The sequence below is a fragment of the Watersipora subatra genome, chromosome 1 (assembly GCF_963576615.1).
Source record: "Watersipora subatra chromosome 1, tzWatSuba1.1, whole genome shotgun sequence".
Lineage (NCBI taxonomy): Eukaryota > Metazoa > Bryozoa > Gymnolaemata > Cheilostomatida > Watersiporidae > Watersipora > Watersipora subatra.
In genome coordinates, this window is record NC_088708.1 from 54,010,048 (window position 1) to 54,036,033 (window position 25,986).

At 34.8% G+C, this 25,986-nt stretch overlaps 1 protein-coding gene across 2 annotated transcripts in view; it reads right to left on the reverse strand.

Moving 5' to 3' along the window:
- The window catches only part of LOC137386048 (protein turtle-like), an 84,256-nt gene that overhangs the window by 2,845 nt on the left and 55,425 nt on the right, over positions 1 to 25,986 (reverse strand). For both annotated transcript variants that reach the window (XM_068072703.1, XM_068072704.1), the window contains 10 exons: positions 19,558 to 19,711; positions 13,289 to 13,425; positions 12,472 to 12,593; positions 10,992 to 11,148; positions 9,691 to 9,802; positions 8,634 to 8,812; positions 6,565 to 6,645; positions 3,208 to 3,507; positions 1,980 to 2,129; positions 440 to 488 (listed from right to left, as the gene is read on the reverse strand). In XM_068072703.1, coding sequence (XP_067928804.1) covers positions 440 to 488; positions 1,980 to 2,129; positions 3,208 to 3,507; positions 6,565 to 6,645; positions 8,634 to 8,812; positions 9,691 to 9,802; positions 10,992 to 11,148; positions 12,472 to 12,593; positions 13,289 to 13,425; positions 19,558 to 19,711 — 1,441 coding nt within the window. The remainder of the gene's footprint in view (positions 1 to 439; positions 489 to 1,979; positions 2,130 to 3,207; positions 3,508 to 6,564; positions 6,646 to 8,633; positions 8,813 to 9,690; positions 9,803 to 10,991; positions 11,149 to 12,471; positions 12,594 to 13,288; positions 13,426 to 19,557; positions 19,712 to 25,986) is intronic.

Consider the following 25,986-nt stretch of genomic DNA (forward strand, 5'->3'; position numbering starts at 1 on the left):
ACTGCCATAGTGATCCCGAAAATCCAATTAACTGTAAACAACCAACATCTTTGTTTTCTGCAGCGCAAGTGACCATCATGCATCACAAAGTTTTCAAATAGCTATAGTAGTATTGTCGAAGCTATCTTTTCCAGACACGCTAGCATTTTTGTGTCATGCTTGTCAAAACTTTCGTCCGGTAAGGTTAGTCACATTAAAGAAGTAAGCTGATGGAGTTACCTCCTATACGGGTGTAAATAATAAATGTTTTTCAGCTCGAAATGTTTTCCTACACTGCAATAGATAAGAACTCAGTACAGTGTCTTTGGCTTCCTTGCATAATTGGTTTATACTATGCAGAGATATGTATTAGTTATGAAGTTACTCGTCGTAAGGGCAGTTGAGGCTGGTCATACACCGAAGATACAGGTGTAGGAAAATGGTGAAGTATAAAACATACCTAGTGCCATTTGTGGTCTGAGGTGCCAAACTATAGTGCGCTCTTTCACCTGCAAGATAATCAGTGGTTATTATATTTAATTAATATATCAGTCTCTAGGTTCAAAAGTTCAACATTTGGCACCTATACCTTGGTGAGATGGGCAATTTTCTATGGAAATTTATTATCCACTGAGAAACATGCAATAAAACTTTGAAAACACATTTCAGCAATGCACTAATTAGCTATAATGATGACATCTAAGCCTTCTCTATAGTTTTCCACTGTTGTATTAGACTTATTAAATTGTTCGTATGTTAATCTTCAATTCTCGTAATGAAACTGACTGCTATCGCACACACCAAAATTATTTTTTGTCAAGTTTGTCAGAAATATGAGTAAGCCTCCTCTGGTCAAGTAGTTAATTTAATTTAGCATTCAAAATGATGGACACGGTCAATTCTGGATATCAGGTCAAACATAAACTAGGGCAAACTGCAGCTTAAATTTAAATTTAATGCTAGTTAATGCCAGCTATGTATGGTCATTTGTTCGTTTTATAACACTCTTAAGTAACGATTTCTGGCATAGCAGTCCCTGCAGGCCACATAAAATAAGTTTACTTCAATAGAATATATGATAAAAGATTTGTATGCCAACAAAAAAGTATGACAAATGCTATGAAAGTGGCCCCAAAGATTGCAATGAACAAAAGTCTTTATCGAGAATGATTTTTTATTACAAAACGTATGAGTGAAAATTTAAATACCTATTCCAGCCAAAAGCGGATTGCTGAATTCACAAAATATGAATGGAGAGAAAAAATTAACAAACCAACATCAACTCAAATACTGGCGAACACTCTGGGTAGGAAAGCCACATTCAAGTTGAACATTTACCCGGTATGTTGTTTTTGTTGCAACACATGTGGTTGAGCCAGTTTAATGAAAACGTTTTAATTGTGTAAATGGCTCAGAATATCGCAGACAAGTTGGTTTATTAACTGATGATACCGTAAACAAATTACCTAATACCGATTCATACAGCCATCTGAATTTCTGTGCATCTAGTAACTGGTTACTAACCTGTGTCTTTGGGTATTACCGCAAAATAGCAAAGTTTTGACGAAGATTTTTCGAATAGCAATGTAAGATTTGTTACAGCACATGATTGGCACAAGTAATTAATTAGCACTTAATCTTGACCTAAAATACAACACAGACTCATCCACAGCTGAGTAACTCCAAAGTTATAAAACATTATTAGTATTAGTACATTCTTTTAAACCATGTCAATGTAAAGTATATAACAGTCTGACATTTACAAACAAGTGTTATAAAATCTTCAGAAAAGTCAAGTCTTCAGAAAAATACCATGAGGTAACAAAGAACTAGATATGGCCAGTCAATGAGTATTTCTTTGCCTTATGATTGGTTAAAGAAGCTCAGAGAAACAGAGGGTTCTAGAAGACTCGTCATTATAAAAGCACGTATCTATAAAGACAGCAGCAAATCTAAAATATTATCAATTATTTAACATATTATTTTGATTAGCTACATACCATTTTTATCATTATTGCGTTTTCGCTGCCTTTTAGGTTTTAGGTCACAGAGAATGACCAGAGCAGCGATGAGTAGTCCAACAAAAGCAACCGCAGCTACTCCAATTCCTATTTTTTCTGATAATTTCAATGCTGTGGCAGCAGGCTTTTCTATAATAACACCATTATAACTAGTAGAACAATATGAATAAGTCATTGCTGAGACTGGTCAACAGGTTTTAATGACACAGAGTATGGTGAACATAGGCAAAGACATTCTGTCTCATCTTCCATGAAAGTACACAGCCAGTGTCATAGTATGCATAGTATAGCGTCATATATAGATATGACGCTATACTATAAATATATAATGCAGCAAACAAATATATGGTATATAGATGTATACGTATGTAAAACATACATATATACGCTGAACATATATATATATGTAAAACATATAAATAAATGTATAAAAATGTATATATATGTTTATATATACATGTTTATATTTATATAAACATGCACATACATTTCTATACATATATACATATGTTTTACAGGCGCTATATACACAAATACATAGCGTAAAGTAAAACAATTTTTTCATAGAAATAATTATGAACTGTCTAATAAAAGTATATACATGTACTTTTATTAGGAGCTCATAATCATTTCTATGAAAAATCGCTTTACATAAAGTACCACGAAAAAAAAAAAAATAAATAATCAACGATATATCTGAAAATGAGCAAGGAAAGACTCTATTCTACAATTTCATGCCAATATCTTTGGTAAATGAGTAGCAAATCTGAAGAACACTTATGAAAGCTTATGAACATTATTTAGGGCCAACAAAGCTGGATGCTTGATTTAAGTTATTGAAGGCTCATGTCTAATAATTGGTCTTGGCCTTATTTGCAGAGGCTTTTGCTTCTGCAAAAATATAGGTAAACAGCAGTGAGGTGACTTCCTTGATAGCAGAAAGTAAATACACACAGTAGAAAGTAGCTCTTAAAACAAGGGATAGGTAAATTAGTGGTAAATGTTGAAAATACATGCTTTAAAAGGCTCCGCTATTACGTATTGGCCTGCTAATCAAGGATAATATAAATGGGTAAATCAAATTTTTCACATTTTATAGTTTCTTAGTCAATCCTGTTCGTGTTCATGGTTAGGATTTCAACTGACAAAATGTTCTTAAATACTCTTTTTTATAAATTGACTGAGACAAAAGCTTTTTTGAACTTACGGGGGAGAAAAATAATGACTGCTTCACTGTATTCACTGTAGGAAAGCAGTCCGTACGCTCTCACTCGAAAATAATACTTGACAACGTCGTCTTCGACGTTTTTAGGGACTAAATTAGCGCTTGTTGCGTTGGCAAGGATTGGATCGTCCAGGAGCCATTCCGTATGGGACTCATTCCTATACTCAATTCTATAGTATAGCACAGGCACCGGGGTTTCAAGAGGTGGTTCCCATGCAACCAATACTCCTCCAAAGCCATCATGTTGAACTGAAACATTCTCTGGAAATCCTGGTTGGGGACCTAAAAACAATTTATCAACAATAATTACTATATAAAGAATTGGCAAAATATAACTCAGAGGTTGACAATCTGGCCCTGGTATTGTCATTCTTTGAATTAAGCTGCTGTGAGCAGTTAGAGGGTTGTGTGTATGTACATATATGTACAGCCTATATTGTATGTACAGCCTATATTGTATGTACATGTATGTATAACCTTTTATTGGTTATCAACTTAATGTTGTTTTTGTTGCATTACAAAACAAAAGAAAAGACAGAAATCAGGAATTATTGAGTGAGTTGAACAAAAGTATTTTAAAAGTGTTAAAAGTTGGTAATTTAATAGTATTGTGGAGGAGTCGGGAGAGTGAATTGTAGATTGTAGTAACAGAAAGTTCATAAACTGAAACATACAATGATGGATGTGGTATGTTGGTGTCACGGAATAAAAATTGATGTTTACTATATGTGTGGAAAGATAAATACAAATATCCTGGGAGGAGTTTTTGCACGATTTTGAAATATGTAACACAGATGCAAAAAGGAGCAAGTTTGAGATAATTTGGGATACGAAGTGTGAAGCTTTTATATTGGTTTACTTGTATCTGGTGGAGGACTGTATTAGCTCTACTATAGAGCTAGACTGCAACCCTTGCCTTTTAGCATAATAGATTAAACCACAGGAAGTCGAAAGTCGATCTTTTCAAGAAACATTCAATTTGCTCTTGTTACTAACTAAAAAAATGACTAAAACGCAGCAGGCAGGTTCCGTAACCACTGACTATTTCTATAAAGAAATTACATCCCTTCACTCAATACTGTATACCCCAACATCATATGGCTACAAACGTGATTTAGTTTGACCTCTTCAGAAGGGAAATTTTAATGACTTTATCCTCAAACATCAGTTGAGGAAGTCCCGTTGAGTCAAAAAGAGCGGAGAGTCAATTGATAGCATTATCATAGCAAATTACTGATTATTGAAAAAACTGTTGGCAAGTCATTCACTGCATGCATCACATCTGATCGATATCAGAGTCAGCTTGATTTTGTTATTGTTATAATATTGTTTAAAAACGTGACACTTGTTAGCTAATACCCTGCATATAGGTCTGATGACAAATCTTTTCAATAATCACATTTACTCGACGAGAAAATTATCATATTATGTCACAAATGGTTATACTCAATATTTTGGCAGAGCAATGATGCACCGGAACACCGTTGGCAATTGAAGAAAAACTGTTTCCTTCATTTTTGCTCTGCGATGATAAGTTTAAAGACTGATGATGACCTCAGGGAAACAGTGTTCTGATAGCCTAGCAATGGATTTCAACTAGGGTTAACATTCTTTTTACACCCGAGTGTCATTTTTAGCAAATAATCAATAAAGTCGATCAAGGATCAATCAAATCAGGCTGTGAAAAAAAATTTAAATAAAAGAAAATAATAACTTGAGAATTCAATAATATTAAAAAGGTTTCAAAAGAGACTTTGTGTGCTAGAAGTATAGTTCAAATAGAAGTGTACACCATAGTACCACTACTACATACAGTGCTTCTTGAAGGCTAATAGTTGTGTGGTTTCATGCGAACAGAACATCTCTTAGATCATAAAGAGAAGCAATTCAGGAGCCACTTCTTGTTGTTCATTTGACATATAAAATCTAAACGCATACCAGCCAAGCAATGCTATTCTCTTAAACGAAAGCAGGAATATAATTTTCAAAACTGGTTCATAAAAACATCATCAGCGCCATAAAAGAAGTTGATAAGTAAATGTCGCAAAAATTATGTTGAGACGTCTCTTGCACAAGATTTGGATTAGTACCAATCAGAAATTATGTGTACAAGTACCCTGGTAGTCTAGTGTACCATGAGAGATCATCGGGTGTAATAACTATATGTACTGTACAATTATAACTAGTACCCTGAAAGTCCCGAGCGCTGTGAGAGATCATCGGGTGTAATAACTATGTACAGTTATAATGAAACACAGCAAAGAAGCAGTGTACTTAGCTACAAAGACGACAGACTTCCAGCTCTTATTACAGTAAAGATTCCAGTTTAGTAAAATGTAGATAAATCGCTTCTTCAGTTAACACATCATTGCTAAAGACAAGAGACTGTCATTTCTACAAAAACCAAAACTTTTGTATCTTCTGACTTGAGCTAAAACTAAATATAAGAGTTGTCTGCCTTTGCCTGTTTTTGACAGGCAGTATTTTACGCATCACCAACCATGTCTTTCTACCGCTGTCTACACAATAGTGATGCATGAATACATTTTCATAATTTTTTCGCAGTCAATACCCTTAGTCTTTGTTAAGAGGTAATAATAAATTTAATCAGCCATAAGCTGATTTTTTAAACGGTTTTACAACTATAACAACGAGACACAAACCATTTGAACTAGCTAACAGTAACTAAAGAAATTTGAGTTACCAGCAGAACGCAGTCATATACTGTGTATAACTTGAATTAAGCAAATAAAAGTGTATGCGGTGTGATCAATTCTGTAAAATTTGTTATAATCAGCCATTAAAAATGAAATGTTCAAAATTTAGCCCACACAATCATTCGGAAACATAATTTACTGCTGTATGGTTTACATATTTGAAATAGGAACAGAATGAGGAGTAACTTAATATAATTTATATGTTGTGGACTGAAATTTTCAGGCTAGCAAAAAATTATCAGACTAGACTATAATCTTTTGACTAGTTTAAATTTTTCATACTAAAGAAGCAATTTGGACTAAAACATATAATTTATGGCTATTGATTAAATTCACAATAAGTAACGATGTTGTAAATGAGAATTTCAGTTATATATCTATGTTATGGTCAGCACATACAGTTGGTATCATTTAGTAATCAGTGACGAGGTTCTATGAAGACATCGTATAAAGAATTGGTGTGGTAGTCTGAACAGAACTATCAAGAAGGTATTCATCAATCTCAATTGAAACAATGTAGTTTGTCTGTTTAGATATTCTAAAATTGCTTTCATAACTACCCAGAATTGCCAGCATCACACCTACTTCAGACAATCAAGCCATAAAACAACAAACTACTAACCAATAGGTTTGACTATAGTAGGAAAGATAATATTTCCATCGCCATCCTTTGGAAGAGCACCGACTGTACCTTTCTTGTAGCCTGCAACAACGTTATGAAACTATCTAAGATAAGGTTGATAAACAGCTAAGCTAATCTTGAGTCAGGCATAGCCATCAGATCTCAGCCATCAAAGATGTTCCAAAACTTAAAATGTGGTGGCTGATAGCAAACGAGAAAGAATTTAGTAGTCTGTCTACATTGAAAAAAAATAGTCTAAATGATAATTGAGGAAAAAAGGGACAAACAATATAATATATGACTTAAAATGTATTGTCATGTGTTATACTTGTTATAATGTTGTTTATAGTTTCTTTAATTGTTTTTCTTTGTTTATTCTGTAAACTCAAGAAGAATGTTTACAGATTTTTATGATGAATAATAAGATCTAATCTTTGAATGTTTGTGCTCCGAGTGCCGCTCGCAAAACCAATCAATAATACGGTTCTCTTTTAGATTTTCTATGATGTTAACTAACATGCCTAACAAAATATTTATCACATTAATTTACATAATTTACCAGACATCCACTTTTTGTCCAAAAACACTCCTTCACAACATTATACCGCATTTCAAAAAAATTTAGATTCTGTATTCTAGAGCAATGTTACAATAAATAGAGATATTAATATTTTCAGCCAATCAAAAATTAATTCATGTCGCTCATATCAACTTTTCTTCCATAGAATAAACTGAGTTTCAGATCATTATTTGTCCTCCACACTTACATGTAAACATGATGGTTGACAATTATGTCAGTCGACTTAATCGGCATGTAGCATTTTATTATCACTAACATATGACAACGTAGTTGTCTTACCTTGCTAAATGGTCATACAACAATTAGTAGTTGCTAGTCATTCACATAGTTATTTCGTTACTGAAATTTATGATTTTCTTTATGGATTTATATTCTTATCGAGTTATAAGTTCATTAAGCCAGCAGTATTATTAGAGTAAATTTTTCTATAAAGCTTTCTTCACTGATAACTCATTTCTGCTAGTAAAATCACACATCTACTTATAATAATTTTTAATACAAAAAGGTAAGAATTTTCCGTATCAAACCAAGAGCCAAGAATATTGATAAGAGTCAGAGGCATGCCCTAGTAGAACATGTTGTGTGTAACTGCTTTCAGTAGCCAATTAAAGCAAAAGAAGTTAAGCATACAAAGTTATTATACAGCTTTTGATGATGAAATTGCTACACGACTGGATTTTTTATAGTACTTTTGTAGTTGTGAACACAATGTTGCAGAGAGGATAACTACTAATTAGCAGCATAACTTTTTGGCATACTTTTTAGTTTACGACATTCAATCGAGGTTAATGCAAAAGGTGGTACACAAGAAAGCTTTTGCAACATGAACAATTTAAACATATTACATTTGTTTAAAAATGAAACCAAATATTCCATATTGAAATTAATATTGCTACAAGCAGCAGCGCAATAAAAATATACACTGTAACAGGATTAGTTTTATCTGAGGAAAGTTTTAGCCAATAAGTTAGTTTTTGCAGACTAAAGAGTAGCAACAAAACAGGGAGAAGGAATTTAAATACACCATCAGTTTTCACTTGATAAAGTCATAGAAAGCCTGTGACACGTGATGGTAAATTCTGTGGAAGCTTCAATACCGATGATGAGTTCGATTTAGCAGTAAATAACTCTGCACACAAAATTCTTTTTATCGTCATAAGTATTATATTTTTATAATACAGTGCAGTTACTCAGCTATTATCTTCTCTTGACGAGTTTTATGCCCTTCTTGAAGCAATATTGAGAACCACTGAGAAGCTGATCTGACTCGTAACCAAATACATGTACGTGTAGTTCAGTGGTAAATTAACAAGTATGAAGTCAGGCCTGTCTTAATTGATATAAACAGTGGAGTTGCCCTCTCGATGCTGTTTGGTGGTGATCAAACTTCACATAATTGCAATACATTGACATTAATTATTATTCCGATTGAATGTTTTTCATTTGTAACGCGCTTGCCTAATTAACCGTACAATTCTACAAGAGGTACCTAAAGTTTCACCAATGACCGAATTGCTTTGGCTGCCATCTCCTAGTTGGTTTTTAGGGAGAACTGCCAACTCATATTCTGTAGCTGGAATCAATCCATATATGGTAAAGCTTGTCTCCTCCTGCTCCTGCAGCTCCAACCGCTGCCAATTTCTGTTGGACCTTTTAGATTCTCTGAGCCTAACCAATAAATATACATGTACATAGACACATAGACACACACATAGACACTTATCAGTATGCAGGCAAGTAATATAGACTAATTAACTAGTTAGCTAGTTAGTATGCAGGCAAGTAATATAAACTAACTAACTAGTTAGAAGTTTTCAGAATCTTACTCCCAATTTGTTCTGCTGCTATAAACATATATTCCAAACATACAAAAACATATTGTCAATAATATAATAACATATATAATAAATAATAATTATATAAAATATATTATTATTTATTTGGCTGAGTATTGATATTGTACCAATAGAGTTGAGCAATTTTAGATATACCTGGAATAAAATTTAAAACAAAAATAGAAAATCACTATTATATTTTTCGTAGTTAAATTCTGCAATACTACAATAAAGCTATGTGCAGGTTGTACAAGTTGAAATATTCGCCAAATATAATTGGGAGGCTGCACCTGCCATATACAAGTATGAGAAAGAATAACAGCATAAATTCGTATACTAGGTATTTAAAATTTGTGATTCTCATCAAAACAACAAAACGATGCTATAGGTGTATCTATTCTAGGCTCATATTTAATAACCAGCCAGACACTCATAAAAAATGAGGGATTAGCAGGACTGATAATGACAATGAGTAAGCAACTCCTCGTTATCTGACTATAATGTTGAATACGTATCTGGAAATTAATTTACAAACTCAACATTGTTTTTCAACGACTGATCGCTTTTCTGTTTCAGTAACAGAAATGACAACTGTTCACTAAATGTAATATATCGATAGTTACAATGTACATGAAAAATGAATAAAGTCACATGAATAGACAACTCCGATGTATTTTTATTATTTATTAACTAGCTAAATAGTTAACTTACAAGACTACATAAGTTTGCTTGTAACCACCATCAAATCCGGCTAGCCATGAAATTGTTATAGAGTAGTGCGTGAAGTAGGCGGTGACATTGCGGGGAGCATGAGGAGTCGTATCTGTAAAAAACATCTGAGCCGTCAATAGATTATATATTTGCTTGTCAACCAAATAAATTATGTCAACATACATTATGAGTCAGCTGACCAGCATGCCTGCTAGATGCTTAATAATGGTGACTGATTGACGCGCTGACTTGCATCACATCTGCTAGGGCTTTTTATAACAATTAATTAATTATTATAAAATTAATAACAACATGATAAAAGGTTAGACATCAGCAGCCATTTATGAAAATGTAACATATTTGCCAAATTTGTAAAATAAAAGAAGCATGCAATAACTTGTGCAATTATAAAACCACTGTGAAATATTGGAATTAAAAATGTAAAAACCACATGAATTTTCTCGTTGTAGTAAGTTGTAGCCTGAGAACTTAAATAACTACAGAGACTTAAAAATCAGTTCGCATTGGTCACTATGACCTTAAAACATGAGTGCGGTTTACGTACCATTTTTTTAATGCTGTTTGTGTACAGTTGACCAAACTAAACCAGATAACAAAACAATTGCTAAAAGAATCTTCTTTGAAAAATGGTCATCCATTGAGAGCATTTGATTGCTGTGTAGCTGCAGTGTGATTGGCTGCCATTAAATGTTTAGTCAATGAAATTTAGTGATCACTAGTCCTGTTCACTAGTTGAAAGGATTAGTCATGGCTAGTTGTGATTACTGAGTGTGAGAGCAATCCCTCAAAGACCGACTACGGTGTCTGCACAGCTTACTGTAAGCAGAGGTTGCGTGAGCGTTTTTAAGAGCATAGCTGTACAATTGCAGCACAGCTCGGTGATCTTGGCTGGCCATGTTCGAGTCTAGTGGCAAAAGAACCTCGATTATTGAAGACATGCTTATTTGCAGAGAGCAATCTAAAGTTGGGTGTCATTCCTGTTATCTCCAGTGGGTTTTTTTTGGAATTGCGACCCAACCTGTTGTTTGCAGGTTGCTTGTAATGTCCACTCTTTCATTATATTGTGCAAAAAACAACTTTGTGTAATTGATACACATGATGGTGTGAGTAAACTTAATTTGACACACGCGAATGACATGCGCTGATGGCATGCGCTGCCAACATGCGCGGATGACATGCGCTGATGACAGCATCAGTTACGGTTAACATAAACCTAGCAGTGTAATATTTTTTATTTTATTCTAAATATTGCATGTAAATTTGTGTGTCAAAAGACTTACTGTGTATGGTGAGTTTGGTGCTGGCAGCAGATGTTATGTCACCATCAGAGGCGATGCATTTATACACTCCATCATCTTCTTTGTTTAAACTCCTTATTGTGATATCACCTCCAGAATGTAAAGTCAGCCGCGAGCTATCAGGCATGCGACCATAATCCTGTAGTCAACAGTACTCAAAATGTAGCTGTTGAATTAAAAATTGATGTTTATAAAGATGACCTTGCACAAAATTTCAGTAGATTTTATCAGAAAGTATTGGTATTTTTCTATCATTTGCGATTGTTTTTGATGTTTCAAGATTAAGATATTCAAACCGCAAAACGACTTTATAATGGTTAAAATGCTTAGATCAAACAAAAGTACAATTATGACGTCTATATTTGCAAGCAGACTGACAGGATAAAGATGCATAACGCTGAAACTTCAATGAAATAGTTGATATCAACTATAGCGACAATAGTAACTAGTAACATCATATTGCACGTAATTATTTTTTGAGCATTTTAACCACGATCAAGTTTTGTTGATTTTAATCTTGAAACATCTTGGCAATCAGATCACCTCAAACAAAATCGCAAATAATAGAAACATACAGATACTGTCTCATAAAATCTACTAAAATTTTGCGCTAGTTCATTTTTGACGCTTTTTCAGTTACAGCCAAAAGCACTCGATCAAATCATGGACTATTTCCTGTTTAGGGAAACAGCTGGCCGTGCCTTCGAATAAGCGTAAAGGACATCTTGAATTGGTGCAAGAAGAAGAGTAGGAAAGCATTACTTTACTCACAGACTTGATTAATGAATAATCATTTGTTGACAGGTATAATTTATTCACTACAACAACTTTTGGACAAAGAAATAAGGTTGCCTTGCCTTACACATGCAAGAACAGCGGCTGACAAAAAGAACAGTTGTATCAAACATTTAAAGTTCCGATTAACATCGTCGACAACGTATTATCGTTAATAAGTCTAATATTAGATATAGTGAGACAGTTCGATCTGTGACATGCTTCTAATGGACGCCCAATTAAGCTTGTAGAAATTATACTTTGGAAAAACCGCTTATAACAGTTCAACCTCTTTTGACAGCTTGTGCACTCACAAAGTTACGCATAGGTTGTTCAAGGTGAAATATTTGCCCCGCATAATTAGGAAGCTGCACCTGTTATCTACAGGGCCACAAAAGATAACAGCATGAATTAATAAAGGCCAACCGTTCCTATCTGCATAGCTAATCATAAATTGTTAAAACCAAAACATGCGGATCAAGGTAATTTTTAAGTTTGGGTGTAGTCGGAAATTTTTAGGAGAACGATGCAATATGTACATGGCAACAGCTAGCGATTGCAGAGAGCTCTATTGACATACAGTTTAAACAGAAGACAGTTCAACATCAGTAAAACTATTAGCCTCAGGTCTTAAGTTGATGAGCAAACTACAATGTGTGCTTGATAAATAGTTACTAAGGCCACTGACCTTTTCCCACGAAATGGTAACCCTGTCCACTCGGGTAGAGCTGGCGGAACAGGGCATGGTGATTGTCTCCTCTATGTTAATAGAGTATTCCAGCTCAGGTTGAGTGGTGAAGTACGGAGGATCTGAAGCGGATAAACACAACTAGTATAAGCTATCTGAGAGAGAAGTGACTTCTTTCACTCTGCGATGGACATTCTGCGATGCAATTAATTCCTAATGTTTGACCCGCTTGATGGAAATACTTCGACTAAGCACAGAGCTATGAATGCCGACAGCAAAGTAAAATACTAACGCCGCTATTTATAGACAAAGGGAAACTTTATAAAAACTACCTTTGGAAACATTTCCATCCTAAACTAGTAGTTGTCACATCTTACTAGTTCAGTTCCACATAAAAGTATAAATAATGTAAGCTGCTAAGAGTAGTGTTGATGAATGTTTTAAGCAGTTATGCAAATGTATCAAATAATAAACACCAAACCATGTATTCCACACACAGAACCGGCTGGTTCTTTAACAAGTATATATGGTCACTTCCATATCCTTTCACACAAAATACTCAAGGTTTTACATTTCTTATTAAACATTTAGCGCTAAAAACAATTTTTGAAAAATTTTGTTTATAAACAAATTCATTACTTAGAGACTAGGCAATGTACAAGCAACAAGGAAAAAACTCACAAAAAAGAGAATTGTCTCCCTTGAAACTTACAACCATGATTTATTTACAGAATAAAGAGATTCACTTAGTAAAGGCTAGAAGCCATATGATTAAATTCTAAATTATGATTTACAAAGCTTTATATATTTCACTTACCGACAGCTGCAACAACCATAAGGTCAGACTGAACACCCATTCCATTATCATTGTAGGGGGTGCATGTGTACCACCCCGAGTCATTAACTGTCACATTGTGTATAAGTAAAGAGAAGGTGCTGTTTTCAACCTCTAGCCTGCAAATCATTGAAAGATTCAAGTTATCCAGTAAAATTTACTATTAAATATACTGCTGCAGATACCAGATTCTTCTTTGTCTAAGTGGGAGTTATCTTATTTTTATGGCAGATTTTATAGGGACGGTTTTGGATTTTCTACACACACCATAGTGGGACACATATAACAAGATATCAAAATGCTATCAATTGCGAAATGGGGTATTCGATACCGATAAGCTTTTGTTTAGTTCTATGGGTATCAAGAAATGTGGAGTTATCTTCTACACGCCATTTTCTGCAGTAATTGCTCAACACAGGAATTACTTTATCTATCACCAGTGACCAAATACAATAAAAAAAATTTAACATACACCGAACATGGGTGCTTAAAACAAGCGTTTGGGTACCATCTAGCCTAAAACATTAATATTTATATATTAATATAAATTATATATTAAATATTTAAATATATATAAGTATATATTAAACGCTGACATTAATGTATTTATGAAAACAAGGTACTATGGCTTTTTATGATGCATTACCAAGCATGCGCTTACATTCAAAAGACTACACAACTTGGGTACCATGTACCGTTCATTGTTTACCCTAATCAAGGTAAAAATCACCATATGTTGGCTACGTATGGCACATATGGTGCCGGGGTACATGATTAGGACCCAATCACATATCGCTACTCGTAAGAAACGCGGAAGAAACTTTTGTTTTTGGGTCAAGTATGTTGACTCTTATTACCATATACAAACAAATCTCTACTTAGATTGCTTCAACATTGTAGTCATCCACCATATGAGTTCTCCAACATTTCATGCAAAATTCAGCAAATGTTTGACTAAACATTTGAAGTAATTTCCAACTTATAATTATAATAACTAATAACTAATAATTGTGTCTGTATTGTCCTTTGGAGTATTGTCCTTAAGAGCTGCATATAGAGTGCTATTACATAAAACAGAACCAACTGAATGCAGAAAGGAACCTGAGTGTCTGTGTCTCGAGTTACACAGACAGGTGGGGGTCCTCCCATGTTTTGTGACGATTCTGACGACCCGACGACAGGGATATTTAAAAAGTGACAGACGAGACGACCATTTATCAATGTAGGTGACGATGATTATGTAAGTAGGATTACTAAAGGTACGGCTACACGTAACGAATTTTTCGTTGGTTCGGAGTTCTGGCCGAAATCACGAAAAACGCAGAATTAATCGGTCGAAATTCACAGAATTATTTGAGCTGTGCATGCCCGCTGAGTTCGTCGACGAAACGCTTTTAACAGATTAAACAATTTATTAGCGAGCACGATTCTAGCAGCTTTAGCAATTAGTATAGTCCAAGACATGTATCGCGACACACAATAAAAGTACCAAAGCTATTCAACATAGAACACACAATGTATCTGTTCAAGTTGCGCTATTATTGGTGAGCGAGCACGACTCTAGCAAATTTTAAGATATATGTAGTCCGAGAACATAATGCGACACGCAAAAAAAATATTAAGAAAATCCACCATTGTAAATACGATACAACCGACTTGATTGCGCTAAAGACGGCAACATTTTTTACCACAAAACTTTTGTTGCTCAAAAGAAAATATAATTTAAAAATAAACAATTTGTAGCTTTAGCGTCCAAACAATAAATACATACACTAACGCAATCTAGGCAGTTGCATCATGTGTACTATGTTGAATTGCACTTATACTTTTATTGTGTGTAATTATACGTCTCTTGGACTATGCTAATTGCAAAAGCTGCTGGAATCGTGCTCGCTAGCACGATTCTAGCAGCGCAGAATAATTCTGTGTGTTTCAATCATTTCGTGATTTCGGTTTAAACCAACGAAAAATTTGTTACGTGTAGCCGTACCTTTACTAACTTATTATTTGTCCATAAATCAATACGTTCAACCGAAACTTCACTAGTTTTGGTTTGAAGCAACTGGTTCAGCATTTATAGACTGCCAAATAATTAAAGTAAACAGCAATGTAATGCCACGACATTGACAGCAAATCCGTTTCCAAGTCTGTGACTGACAGTGATTATTAAAGACAATCTCGGTCTATTTTCAGTACAAAAAATGTAGCCCTAAAAACCTAAGACAGCTGTCACTCTTCGCAGAGTAATCAGCAACGCTCCCAAACATCACTAATAAGTTTGTGAAGGTCGCTGGTTGAGCCATGCTTTTAGCTAGCAGAAGTTCAAACTGAGCAAGTTTCAGGTTTTTAACGCAACCCAGTGCCACCAGAATGGATATTTGTATTAAAATAACGAATGTGAAAAAAGAGGTTGTTTTGGTTACCATCATGAAAAAGGTGACAGTGATTTTAAAAGTGACGACAGTGATTTTAAAAGTGACGACAGTGATTTTAAAAGTGACTATTCTGACGACAACTTTGTGTGGTAGGACCCCCGACAGGTTGGAAACATCAACTCTAGCGTGTGATGGAGGTTTTTCAGCAATACATTAGCCTATATTACTTCTCAAAACTACCGATACACGCAGCAATTTAGGTTCGGTTCACATCAACAAAGAGTTTGACAGCGGGTGAACCATAAACTGTTCCACAAAAAGGGCTAGCACAAGTTTATGTAGCTACTACCACTTCCTCAGATGGCCCAGAGACCGAATAGAACGCTAGCATTCCAGACCTGGTACTGACCAACATGGTTACGCAAGCGGAAAATAGTTTACGCTGAAACCCTGAAGAATACCACAATAATAACAACAAACTGCCATCTTTAATTACATTCTCAAGATTGGAAGCCAGCCTTGACAGCCTAAGCTACTCATCAGACAAAAACTAGCCAACTTCTGCTCTTTACAAAAATAACACACAAAATTATTCCCCTAGCAAAATATATGATAGCGTATTTATTATTATGGAGACTAGAAGTTGGGGCTGTTCAAGTGCAGAGTTGACAATTAGTTGAATAATTATTAATTGACAGACCACAGTCTATGACATCAGCCTGAATAAATAGAAGCCAATAGTCAAGCAAGGTGGGCAAGATTAGCACACAGCCAGGGCAGTACTTAAATTCACACAATAAATGCTTAAGTTTAGAGAGCAGCTCAAGTCTTCTGATGTTAAAACTACGGCTCATACTTTAAAACTGGCATTTTTATGGGGTGGGTGCTGGTACAACCGTGAAAAAGAAGGGATTACTGTAAAAAAAATTCATTGATGACAGCAAGTCATATATTGCAGATTTTTAGTATGAAATCATTAGTATGAAAATCACATGTTTGTAAATATAAGAGAGTATGAGAAAGATTTATATATTTTAGTTCGTTTTATTTTTATAGATTTACTTTAACTTTTAAAGAATATTTTTGCAACTAGTTATCTTAAATTTACCCTGCATGATATTGAAACCGGGAAAGCTGAACAGCGCAGTAACACGGGTTACTGTAATAACAACTAAATTCCATTATATGTTAGCTGTTCTATTTTGTTTTAAAGCCTCAAGAAGCTAACCGTTCTAATTTTATAATGAGCAAACATATGCCTGGCACAACAAATAGGGGCAAATGAGAAATAAAACAGATCTTACACAAAGCAGCAAAAAGGAGAGTTGTATCTGATATAATGACTAGATTTCAAAAAATGATAGCCTATCACAATTCTAATATTCTCCAAACTGCATTGTAGCTTAAACATTTGGCTACAATAATTGCAGGAAGTAGGGAGCATTCCAAAATATTCTGATGACCTTAGAATGGTCAGACAACTCCAGTGTAGCCAGTTAACTTCCTCTAGCATAAGCTAGATGTGTCAGCCGACAAATACTCATCTCTTAATCAGCTTATCCAGGGCTTTCGTAAAAGCGTTTATAATCGAGAAAAATATCTTCTTTTATCTATGATGATGTTTCTTCAAACTGAGGGAGTGAGATTAAGTGTTCTTAAAATCTAAAGTTATTTAGATTTCAACTGAACTTATTTATCTCAAATTCGTTATTATGCAGACTTAAAAAGCTTTTTTCATCATATGAACTCTCACAAACATGCAAAAACTGGCTAAAGAAAATTACGAGGAGTGCAACCAAAGTGATACCACCTGATATTGATAAGCAGAGATGCCTTGCCAAATTTAGACTACCTGAACTAAATGTTTATATTTTCAACACCTGTCATAGGCCTATTAGATTTTAGATGATAAAAAGCATCCTCTTTTTTAAGCTACATTTTAACCACAAAAATAGTTTCAGAACATATTCAGGGCGTAATAATTTATTTTGCCGAGAGAAAGCCAGTCCTACCAGACAGGCCAACACTTTTTTTCCATATTTCATAAGACCTTTCAATACTAGAAGCTGAGACATCCTAAATTTTCACACCCGTTCCATATTAACAATCATGATACACAAATGGAAAGAAATACATTGTACAGTACCATCCAACGCAAACAGTAACAGTGAGTAACTCATGAGTTTTTGGTTAACTAAAAATTGGCATATTCTCTCTCTCAGCTAATATTGACTTGGATGTGATAAGCATACACATTAGTGCTTGAATATTCATAGATAAGTCTGATAACAAGTCATTGAGAATTTTACAACTATGTTGACTTTTACATCCACCACAACTTGAATTGCAATAATGAGTCAGACACACAATGATGGAACTGGTAGACAACTACAATAGATTGAGTTGAAGTTAAAATGAGTTGTGTAGCTTCAGCCGATTACTGTGAGTTGAGACTGAGGGTGACCTGAGAGGCGGACCTCTGGGTGACTCTGAGAGAATGCTGGTTATCCTATCAACAGGCTTTTCTGCTATGAATTTACCGAAACCTTTTTTTCTTCAACATCGTGAACCATGTTCGTTAACAGTCTTCATACGAGAGAACAAACAGTCAGACTGCTTTTTATATCCTGATTTGATAAAACTCAGGCTATGACATGAGCTACTAGTCAAGTAAGGACCTTTTAAAACCAGCAAGATTTTAGTACCTTATTAATGGCAACAGAAAGCAAATGAACTCCAGTCTATTGTACGTGGCACAATCACAACACAGTACGGTATGTCACGGATGTATACTTTGAACTTGAGCAAAACTCATAACTGATTCGTTTTTGAAGGCGAATAATCGATTTTCAAATAATCGATTTGATTTTAAAGGCAATCCAACTTCGAGATACGAAGTTATTTCATTTTGATATTTGCTTAGTATGTCAAAACTATTGTATGTTACATGTATGTGTTTGTATCGTACTAGTATTATGTATTGTATTTATAAGTTATGTTGTACGTATTTACATAAGAATATAGTTGTATGTTGTTCAATTTGTTTTATAATCCAACAAACAACAATAAATGTTTCAAGTAATCACATGTCAAAATAAAAAAAATATATTTTGTAAAACTTTATAAAAAGCTAAACATATAAAATTAATTTATACATAAAACTGAAGCAATAAAGTAAAAATCAGTAAAAGAAAGTATTCACTGTTATTTTAGCGAATTCTGAGGGCAGGTGTAAGAATTGCAGTGGGTAGGTTTGGAGATTTAGTGATAGAACTATGCTGCGTAACACATTCTAACATATACCGTAAAGAATGTAAACTATCTTAATTTGTATATTTTATTATTATTGCATTTTATTGTTAATTTCAATCAACTTTTTAGTTTTTTCATAAAATTGTAAGAAATGTTGGATTCATATGCTGGAAATCCCTTGGTATGATGAAACAGATATTTGTTCAAATTTCATTCATCAAAAGATTTGTATGTAGAGGTGATTAAAAGTCAACTTTGACCAAATACTGTTAATAAAATGTAAAGTTTTTTTAATTTTAGCTGACCTAGACATCATTTTATAGATGCTGTCAGAGTACAGGGAATGGCGAAAATGCATAGCTGACATCTCTTGAATGTATTACCACATTTAACAGCTCAAAGGAACAGCCCAATTTAGTTTCAGCTTATATAAGATGACTAGCTGCTCCACTTTGCGTCTTTGTTAATTTTTTTATATCAAAAACATTTAGTTTGAGACAATCTAATCAAGTGGCCCACTCCTTACATTACTAAGGGTTTATCAGCTAACAGTCAGTTGTGTGTAAAGATGGCTATGAGTGAATCAAGACGTGAAGTGAGTAAATTAAACTAAAAGACTTGTACCTGGGAGAAGTGAGATCTAGAGGCGCTGTTCTAAGAGACCAGACAACATGAGTAACAGGAGGAACGCCTCTAACTGGACATGGCAGCGTTCCTGTCCTTCCGATTGGAATGTAGACGTGGGTCTGCCATCGATTTGAATCCACTAAAGGTTTAACTAGATGAACAAATAAAACCATTATGTTAAAATAACTAATATGTAAATTTAATGTTTGTAAAAGTTTCTAAAAAGTACCAGTTAAGAAAAGAACTTGATATATAAGTCTCGTCAAATGCAGACTCAATAAAAGCCTTACAATGAACCTCCATAAACTCAAATAAAGCCATTTAGCCTCAAATGAACATAGCTGACATTGCCTGGCCACAGGAAGGGGTATATCCATGGCTGACCACAGGTCAAAGGTCAAACAAAATGTGATAAGTAGAAGAGTAAATAGTGACTGCAATTTAGTGAGTTTGCTTGTTACTGTCTGTCCATTCCTCCACACACTACAGATAGCACTCCACAAACTACAGATAGCACTCCACAAACTACAGATAGCACTCCACAAACATCCTTCAATGTGCCATGGTTTTCCCTCCATTGTTTTCTCATATTCAGATGTTTAGGAAAAGTAAACCCTTGTCGAACAGCAGATAACAGGAAAACTCATAATAATATGTTGTGTTTGGTAGAATGCGACCATAAATTGCTAAATCTGAAATTATTCTGCTGTACAATAAAAATTTATCAAACAGGAAAGCCAAATGATGCGAATCTGGAAACCAGCCATCTCATCCCACCGAAGTAAGAATTTCAACTCATAGAAGCGTCAGGAGCTTTTAGATGTGAGCCGTTTTTTTAAGAATTCAATGTTACTAGACTGAAGGCTTCCAAAAACTCAACAAGATGTCATTCATAGTCATTGAGGACTCCTTAAATGTGATTGATGTTCGCCAATAAGATGCCTACTACTCCATTAGTTGTTCCGTCTCCTGCTCTCTTTCCAAACCTATGACCATACGTAGCCAAGTTATTCAAGTATGTACTAGTGCTTATATATGCATTACATGTATTAGTAAGTTTTGTAATACCAATGATATACAGCCCCCCCCCCCATAGGGGGGCTGATATCAATAATACCAATAATATACAGTAATATCAGTACTACATCAGTAATACCAATGATATACAGCCCCATGGGGGCTGTATATCATTGGTTATAGCTAACAGGATTAGTAAGTTATGTTATAGCTAACAGGATTAGTAAATTATGTTATAGCTAACAGGATTAGTAAGTTATGTTATAGCTAATAGTATTAGTAAGTGACGTTATAGCTGACATGATTAGTAAGTGATGTTATAGCTAACAGAGTTAGTAAGTGATGTTATAGCATACAGAGTTAGTAAGTTATGTTATAGCTAATAGTATTAGTAAGTTATGTTATAGCTAACAGGATTAGTAAGTTATGTTATAGCTAATAGTATTAGTAAGTGATGTTATAGCTAACAGGATTAGTAAGTGATGTTATAGCTAACAGAGTTAGTAAGTTATGTTATAGCTAATAGGATTAGTAAGTTATGTTATAGCTAACAGGATTGGTAAACTATGTTATAGCTAACAGGATTAGTAAGTGATGTTATAGCTAATAGAGTTAGTAAGTTATGTTATAGCTAACAGAGTTAGTGAGTTGATATCTCTAGCGAGCTTTGAGAATCTAATTGATTTATCAAAATACCGCAATGGCAAATGCCAACAGGTAGCAGGTAGAACATGACAATCATCACTGACTTGTAAATAGTACTCTAATTAATGTCTAGTAAATGCGTTGGTCAAAGTTCAATTAACTACTTGCTACTACTGATGATACTAGGTATTGATGTGCCTGGAGATCATGAATATTCATGCTTTCATTCATTCTTAGAGTAAAAATATATTTACGCAAAGTCACACAATTACATAACCCCTCATATAATATATAACAAATTTGGAGTTAGTGTTGCGAGGCTTCTGTACTATCTTCTGGGTCGAGTCGCGCTTGTCAATGTTTGGAGGTTTAACCAGTTTGTGGAGTCTTTGACTTGCTCTGAGTATAGACCATCACTGACTTAGTTGAGATATGGGCCACATTTATATGTGCTAAACAGTCATCTTGGTGACCCTGACCTTTCCAGCTTCTAGTGGTTTTCTGGTTATAACTACATCGCCTCCGGTAAATGTTGCTTTGCTCCTGCATAGCAACAATTGACAAGAAGACTCCTTATCAAGTCTCCCCATTGCTGGCACCAATGCATGTCTACTGGCGTCATAGGTCAAGAGTCCCAGGACTGGAGGGCCTGTCTGACAGCATCTTTTGGAGGAATCTTAGCACAGGGCTTTTAAATTTTACACAAATGATGCTTGCGATTGTCGCCCCTTGAGCTCATCCAAGTTTTGCAAACAAGATAAGAAAAATATCCACAAGAGCTCAGCCCCCTCTGTCTCTCTCCTCAAGACCTGCAACCTGTTCTTCTTCTCAATTGCTTTCCCTTCACTCTCGCTTTTATCTCCCACCACGGCCTCTCCATCTCGACGCTTTGAGCCTAACACATCATTATTTTTTCTCCTCACCAGAGAAAAAAGAGACTGGTGAGTGTTCCAGCTTCTAACTTCTCCCTTGGCCCTTCATGGAACCAGCCATTCCATAAGAGCTGTTTATAAGAGTTGTCCCTCCGCTAACCTACCTCACCCGCACATAACGAAATCACCAAACACAAAATATTAGATTTTGTATGCTGTAGATTGAGGACAGCTATCCTTGATCTGCCTTCCAGCCTATTTCCTCATTTTTATTTGTGTAAATCTTACAACACGTTGTCATCACTGGTGGATTTGGGGAAGAAAGACGTTTGGTATTTTATGCACACATTCATACGCTAAACATCCTGAGAACATTCTCTGTAGCTGCGCTCTAGAAGCAATAACAGACCAAGTCTTGATTATATGCCATCAACACCAGAACACGTGTTAACGGCAGGAAGTGTGGATCCATCTGTTTGTCACAAATAGAACTTGCCAAGTCTACTATCCCTATTACAGTCTTACGCAATACAAATGATTCACCCGAGGAACTAACTGTTTTCATGTTAGTTACAAATACGTGCCTTGATTTCACTAACACGTCAACAATAAAAGAGTATTATAAATTTAATGTGTTACACTTGATAGTGTCCAAGAAAAATAAAACAAAATCTTCCTCGAACATCACATCACGGTAAAAGAGATCGGGGAGTGTACCATGGCTATGGCCATAGCTTGAAAGCCTCATATTTGGCTAGACAAGGCTTATAGGTTGCTTTAAAATGAAGATTGCGTTTCAATATTCTATAGAATAAAGTCCTCAGTTTTGCTACACTAGTGAGACAGATAGTGCCAGTCATTCGGTAAACTGCATTTCCAATACCTGTCATTTTTTAAGCATGATTATTCAAGCAGGCGTGTTATTGCCTAGCCAGTTTATCTACATTTATTACCTGCATTTGCTAAATATGGAGTTGTTTTTAGAACCAACCAACATTTTATTCTCATCTAAAGGTCACATGAATGTCACACACAATTCTATCAAATGATGTATCGCTTTTGTGATCAACTTTGTTGCACGAAAATATGCAGATAATTTTAATTCTACCTTAAAAACTTCTTCTGAATATGCGATCATTCTGGTTATGTAACAAGGATTAAACTGTGTGTCCAATGTGCTAATATTCAAAGAGACCCATAGATCATTTATTCTATCAATGAGATGCATGGATTTAATATCCAGATAACACTGGCTCATATAAACCTAGTGATAATGTCTATTAGAAAGGCAACTTAAGCAACACTATTGAATTCAAAATGGTGTAACTCCTTCATATATCACCGATATGTTTCAGTTCTCTAGTACCAGACATCCACGGTATAATGAATTTATTTTGTATTTACCTAAATATGCACTCAACAATTGTACTGATAATTCTTTTAATCCTTTGTCAAAAGAGATAAGATGTATACCTGAACTTAGTAGTTTCAAGTCTTCCTTGTGTGAATTTTAGTTTTTGTGTTTATGACACCACATGGCAATATCTTTCTTTTAATTCATATTTTCTTTGTAGCACCATATTTAAACTTTTTTCATAAAAATGATTGTGGACTGCCCAATAAAAGCATATATACATGTATATGCGCAAACTGTATTGAGTCCACTACTTTAGTGATAGACCCATAGTGAGTGCGCCACTTTAGTGATAAACCCGTAGTGAGTGAGCTCCTTTCAGATTGTTGATCACTGAAAATGTGTACAGTGAGCAAACAACTGGAGAATTTTGTTGCCAAAATAGATTTTTCCTCACAACTACTGCTGTCACACCAACTACCAGGTCCGTGGCCAAGAAAATCTTACAATACACGAAGCACTAACATATTCTAAGAAAGTCATGTAAGATGTGGATGAATTGCATTGTGTATCAATCAATACGCCTTGGCTTGTTAGAGTGTCATTATTTCTATTGTTTCTTTGTCACCGAAATTTCAGTCGCCCAATCATTATTATAAACAAGGATGGCCGTATGGTTATCGACAGAACTGCCTCTAAAACTAACAAGTGGTGGCACTAACTACTTTTCTTTATCCATCCCGAGTGGCCTATAAATGATTTAGCTTGTTTGAGGCAAAGCAGACGCCTCAGAAAACATCGCCAGGCATATAGAAACCATAGATCATGCCATGCGTCAGATATTGTTAATATCAGAGCCAAGAACTTGTATTTCTGTTTGGCTTATGTATAATCTACTTATTCCTGTTTGGTTTCTCCTCGATATGTTTAATCTCTCGAGTCGGTTTCTTATGTAATAATCAATTCCATTGGTAAGTATAAACACAAACAGGCAAACTTTCTTAGCCTGTGTTTCCAAGAACATGCAATTCCATCACATTTGTTAAATTCCAGTTTAAACAAATATTTAAAGATACTTGCTGGTATTTAAATGCTAAGAATTGAAATGTTAAACCCTTGCTCCAAACTTTAACAAAAAACACACATATTAAGTTTAGTAATACAGCAGTCTGGTACAACCTGGATGTTTCTTCTAGCCAAGATCAAGAAACATAAGCTAAACCTCTACATTCCACAAAAAACATAGAAATTTCTACACCTTTAAGACAGTCATATATTTTGACTAGGTGCATGACAACTAGCCTAGCTAGACTGTGGAGAAGACACAGGGGCTTCTAGCAGCTAAAAGAAAATGGCTAATAATGAAAACAAACCTTTAATTTTGTAAAGCATTTACTTGGAAATAGCTTTAGCTCCAATAGTGATAGAAAATGCTAATGCAAGTAAACCAAGAGTGTGTGCTTGAATAGCAGAAGTGCAGGAAGGAAGGCTATTTGGCACTCATTAAATGTCGCAAACGCCATACTACTTGTCAACTCAAGTAAGAGTTAGAAACTAAGTATCTGACAGACTGGCCAATCAGGACAAGCCCTTATCATGATTGGTCCATCGTAAGTTGCAGTTTGAAACTTCTCCGCAGACAGTCGGACGTTTAGTGAAAAATATGGTCAAGTGTAATTCCTCACAGAATTTTAGTAGAACCATCCTCTAACAACCATGTTTTATGACAATATATAAAAATAATATATAAACATATTTCCGAAAAAAGTGATTAAGACCATTTCATACTTGTAGAATCAACGCCCGGACTATTTTGACTTTTTCTCAAATTTGTAGTCATATAAACGAGACCAGCTTTTCTCACCACATCCAATTTCATAACAAAGCTAGCTTTGCTTTGAAATCTGTGATCAGTTGACACGAGTAACAGACGAATAATGTTTGGCTTACTAAAAGATTTGCTTATCTCATAAAGGAAAGATAACTCTGAGCTAATATTGACTTGGGTGTGATACGCATACACACTGGTGTTTGAATATTCATAGATGAGTCGGATAGTATGTATACGAAAATAAGTGAGGACCTTAGGTAAACATTCAACGCTAACATTCCAATGCATGCAAAACAACGATAGCAAATTCTGGAATTAATAGAAAAACCATGGTTTAAAGCTAAGTTCAAGTACTCCTCCATAAGTACTCCTCTGTTAGTTTATGCTTAAAACGCTGGTGCTCTAAAAGGAGTATTCTATTATAGGTGTAATGTTATGATATCGATAAGATGCTTATAATAGAGATACAGCTTTAACCAATAAGAAAGCCAACATCAATTTTTAAAACCAGCCAATCAGAATACTGAATGAACTGAAGCCACTAATACAAAAACTATGAAACAAATTTTACGACTTGCAAAAATTCTTTCAAGTTATGTGATGGTGAATTTACGACACGACAAACTGTAAAAAATTTACATAAAGTTGAACAACTCAAAATTCTCTGCGTACATTTACTTGGCCTAAACCTCAATTATTGGCTCTAG